General features: G+C 42.5%; 1 protein-coding gene across 1 annotated transcript; it reads left to right on the top strand.

The window, feature by feature from the left end:
- Positions 1-1,290: 1,290 nt before the first annotated feature.
- On the top strand, positions 1,291-4,199 carry LOC21396137 (subtilisin-like protease SBT1.3). Its single transcript, XM_010110770.2, has one exon. The coding sequence runs from the start codon at positions 1,466-1,468 to the stop codon at positions 3,776-3,778; it is 2,313 nt and encodes a 770-aa protein (XP_010109072.1). The 5' UTR covers positions 1,291-1,465; the 3' UTR covers positions 3,779-4,199.
- Positions 4,200-4,554: the final 355 nt, after the last annotated feature.

The following is a 4,554-nucleotide window of genomic DNA, read 5'->3' as shown; positions in this document are numbered from 1 at the left end:
TATATATATATATATATATATATTTTTTTTTTTATGTGTAATTGTGTATTGCTGTATGTACAATGTATGTGTACGAGATTTCCCTTCTGACAAAATAAATTCGATATCAAAGCTTAGAACTTATAAAGTCACCAATATGAAAGAAAGATCAAGTAAAGCCTCAGACAAACGGCGCAAACCCACTTGGAATTGAAGCCAAGTTGATAAATATTCATGCCTTTCTCGCCATTTCATTGGTTTGCAAAATTTGGAAACACAAATTTTTCAACCGTGACCGTGCTCCGATGCAAGTAAGTACTGCAAGTATCTTGTGAATTTACAGGACCGCCATTAGCCGTATCTCAGCAAACATACAATACACCAGTATAATGACTCATGAGAATACCATTCCTGTCAGTTTACCCGTCTATGCTCATAAATCCAAGTTATTACATTAATTTGAGTTTTAAATTTAAATTTTATTATAATAAAATTTTTAAAAATAGTCACATCTAATTTTTTTATTATAATAAAAAATTATCATATAAAATTACATTTTAATTTTAAATTAAAAACTCAAATTAATTAACTAAATGAGCTTACTTTTGCTTACTAAATTTCGTTTATTTTACCGATTTGAGTTTTACTATAATAAAAAATTTTTAAAAATAATTATATTTAATTTTTTTATTACAGTAAAAAATTTTCATATAAAATTATATCTCAACTTAAATAAATAAACTAAACATACCCTTAAATACGAACTCCGTGCCGTTATATTTTAAACGGCAATAGACGAGAGGAATGACATTGCACATTTTTAAAGAATTTAAGATTCGTTTCGTAAAAAAAAAAAAAAAAAAAAAAATGAAACTATCACATTATAAAGAATGTCCGTGCAATTTACTTTTTTTATTAACGAAGTGCTAATGATCACACTGATACGTGGTAAAATATCAATCATATTTCATTTCATTTCACACAGCTAAGGCGGAAAAATGTGTAATAAAAGGTACTTTTTTGTGATTTTGGGAGTTCCTATTTTGATTAGAAGACAAACTCAGTACCAAAGTAAAAGAAATGTTATGATGATGTTTGCTTTGTCGTCCTTGACCTCGTTTGGCGCTAAAACAGGGAGTAAATGCACAAACATAAATTACCCCCGGCAAGTGAAAAACAACGCCAAATAATAATTTGTTTTAAAAAAGAAATAAAGAAATCAAGCAGTATGATCTCGAAATGACCAAATTAACTGCTACCATCTGTCTCTAGCTCTGTTCAACATCGGGCATTCATGAAACAAACCAACCATCTTTATTACTCTGCACCAGATGGCAGACTAGTGTACTGAAAGGCTCCTTTCGAGAGATTTTCAAAAGCCAAAAACAATATTAATATTTCCCAAAACCCTCTTTGTTTTTTTAATCTTCTTCTTCGTTTTAAGCTCTGTATCTCTGAAAGTAGTTCGTTTCTCTGGTGTGAAAAGATGGTTGGAACTCCAGTCAAATGGCTGGTTCTGATATCCCTAACGAGCTGCTTGCTTTTCAACGCTGTAGAATTATCAGCCAAGAAGACTTACATAATCCAAATGGATAAATCAGCCATGCCGGAGTCGTTCTCAGATCACTTAGAGTGGTACTCGTCGAAAGTAAAGTCAGTTCTGATGAAACAGAGTGATGATGAAGAGAGGATAATCTACAGTTACCAAACGGCTTTCCATGGAGTTGCGGCTCAGCTAAGTGAAGAAGAAGCTGAGAAGCTGGAACAAGACGACGACGTTTTGGGTGTGTTTCCGGAGACTAAGTACGAACTTCACACGACGAGAAGTCCGATGTTTCTGGGACTTGATCCGAGGCAGGACAGGGATAATGTCTGGTCGCAGATGCTGTCCGATCATGACGTCGTCGTGGGTGTGCTCGACACCGGAATCTGGCCGGAGAGCGAGAGTTTTAATGACACCGGGATGACTCCGGTGCCGGCTCACTGGAAAGGAGAGTGCGAGACGGGAAGAGGATTCGCGAAACGACACTGTAATAGAAAGATTGTCGGCGCGAGGATGTTCTACAGAGGATATGAAGCGGCGACGGGGAAGATCAACCCGCAGAGCGAGTACAAGTCGCCGAGGGACCAGGACGGGCACGGGACCCACACGGCGGCCACCGTCGCGGGGTCTCCGGTGAAGGGGGCGAACCTCCTCGGCTATGCGTACGGCACCGCTAGGGGAATGGCTCCCGGTGCGAGAATCGCGGCGTACAAGGTCTGCTGGGTCGGCGGGTGCTTCAGCTCCGATATTCTCTCCGCCGTCGACAGAGCCGTCGCCGACGGCGTCAACGTCTTGTCGATTTCTTTAGGCGGCGGGGTTTCGTCGTATTACAGAGATAGTCTCTCCGTGGCGTCGTTTGGGGCTATGGAGATGGGCGTTTTCGTGTCGTGCTCGGCTGGGAACGGAGGACCCGACCCGATCAGCCTCACCAACGTTTCTCCATGGATAACCACCGTCGGAGCTAGCACCATGGATAGGGATTTCCCTGCCACGGTTAAGCTCGGAACGGGGAAAACTATTTCCGGAGTTTCGCTTTACAAAGGAAGAAAAACTCTCGGAAGCAACAAACAATATCCTATTATATACATGGGAAGCAATTCCACGAGCCCGGATCCAAGCTCGCTGTGCTTAGAAGGGACACTAGATCGCCGCAAAGTCGCCGGTAAAATCGTTATCTGCGACCGCGGAATCAGCCCTCGAGTGCAGAAAGGACAAGTCGTCAAAGACGCCGGTGGCGTCGGCATGATCCTGGCCAACACCGCCGCGAACGGCGAGGAGCTCGTGGCGGACTCGCACTTAATCCCCGCCGTGGCCGTCGGAGAATCCAAAGCCAAAGAGATAAAACACTACGCTTTAACAAACCCAAAGACAACGGCAAGCCTGGCATTCCTAGGAACACGACTAGGAATCAGGCCGTCGCCGGTCGTGGCGGCGTTTTCATCCCGAGGGCCTAATTTCCTGACGCTTGAGATCCTGAAACCCGACATGGTCGCTCCAGGAGTGAACATCCTCGCGGCATGGACAGGGGATTTGGGACCATCGAGCTTGCCAACGGATAAGAGAAGAGTGAAGTTCAACATCCTGTCGGGGACTTCCATGTCGTGCCCTCACGTGAGCGGCATCGCTGCATTGCTGAAAGCCAGACACCCCGACTGGAGCCCCGCCGCCATAAAATCTGCTCTCATGACGACAGCTTATGTCCACGACAACACTCTAAATCCTCTGAAAGACGCTTCAACCGCTGTCCCCTCTAACCCCTACGACCACGGCGCTGGCCATGTCAACCCGAGAAAGGCTCTCGACCCTGGCTTAGTCTACGATATTCGGCCGCAGGACTATTACGAGTTCCTTTGTACGCAGAGTTTGACTCCGACCCAGCTCAAGGTTTTCTCCAAATACGCTAACAGGACTTGCAAACACTCTCTTGCTGGTCCCGGGGAGTTGAATTATCCGGCTATTTCTGTTGTTTTCCCTGAGAAAGCGTCGGTTTCTGTTATCAGTGTTCGTAGGACCGTTACTAATGTGGGCCCTCCCGTTTCGAACTACCATGTTTCGGTCTCGCCGTTTAGGGGTGCCTCTGTTAAGGTCGAGCCGAAGAGCCTGAGTTTCAACAAGGCGGGTCAGAAGTTGTCTTATAAGGTGACTTTCACGACTAAGTCACTGCAAACGGCGCCGGAGTTCGGAGATTTGGTTTGGAAAGATGGGGTCCACAAGGTCAGAAGTCCAATTGCCATTACTAGGTTGCCTCCCATGTGAGTTGTGAAATCTGCGGTGGTGTTTTTCTGCTACAAAATAAATAAGGATTTGCCTTTAGAGAGCTCAAGAGGGTCACTCAAATTTTTTTTTCGCCCTTTCCTTTTAGTTTGGTGAAATGATGATGAACTTATATTCCTTTGTTTCTTGCGTGATGAAAGTGAGATTGAACCGTCTAGCACTTGAAACATGACTAGAAAAGTTTAATCATCTCTATGTCAGTGAGCTTGCATTTTGGTTTTTGTTTTATGTTGCCTTTTTCCAGAGAATGTTCAGATCAACTAAGGAAAAAAAAGAAAAAAAAAAGATCGAATCGATCCAAGAATTTGCCGTTCTCACGTGGCCAATTTCGAGAAATAGTGACTGGATTTTGTCTTTCTTCTTGGTTCATTACAAGAATGCAAAAACTATTGTGTAGAAGAATTATAAAAAATTCTGCTCATCATGGGCGTATCGTAGGAAAATCTTGACGGTGGATTTCTGTTTTTGAGATCACTTAATCTTTTTTAGATTGATTAAGGATTAATGCTACAGATTAATATAGAGAAGACAATAAGTAAGATTTTTTGATCTAGTCTACTTGTGGATATACTAATATTTTATTGAATACAATCTTTCTCTGATAGTTTAATAGTGCGTAAAAAACTTAATGAACTTCCATGGTTTTATTTATAGATTTTGTACACATGAGTGACTTTCTCTTCATTCTCCGAGGAAATCATCATCTATCCTTAAATTTAGGGATTTGGCAGTTGTATTTTCATGATTACAGCTCTCAG

Source organism: Morus notabilis, unplaced genomic scaffold (genome assembly GCF_000414095.1).
Source record: "Morus notabilis unplaced genomic scaffold, ASM41409v2 Scaffold399, whole genome shotgun sequence".
In the NCBI taxonomy this organism is placed as follows: Eukaryota; Viridiplantae; Streptophyta; class Magnoliopsida; order Rosales; family Moraceae; genus Morus; species Morus notabilis.
This window is presented reverse-complemented; position numbering and strand designations above follow the sequence as displayed.

What these genes read in the sequence shown, in the direction of transcription:
- LOC21396137 (XM_010110770.2), top strand. Translation starts at nt 1,466, where the DNA reads ATGGTTGGAACTCCAGTCAAATGGCTGGTTCTGATATCCCTAACGAGC.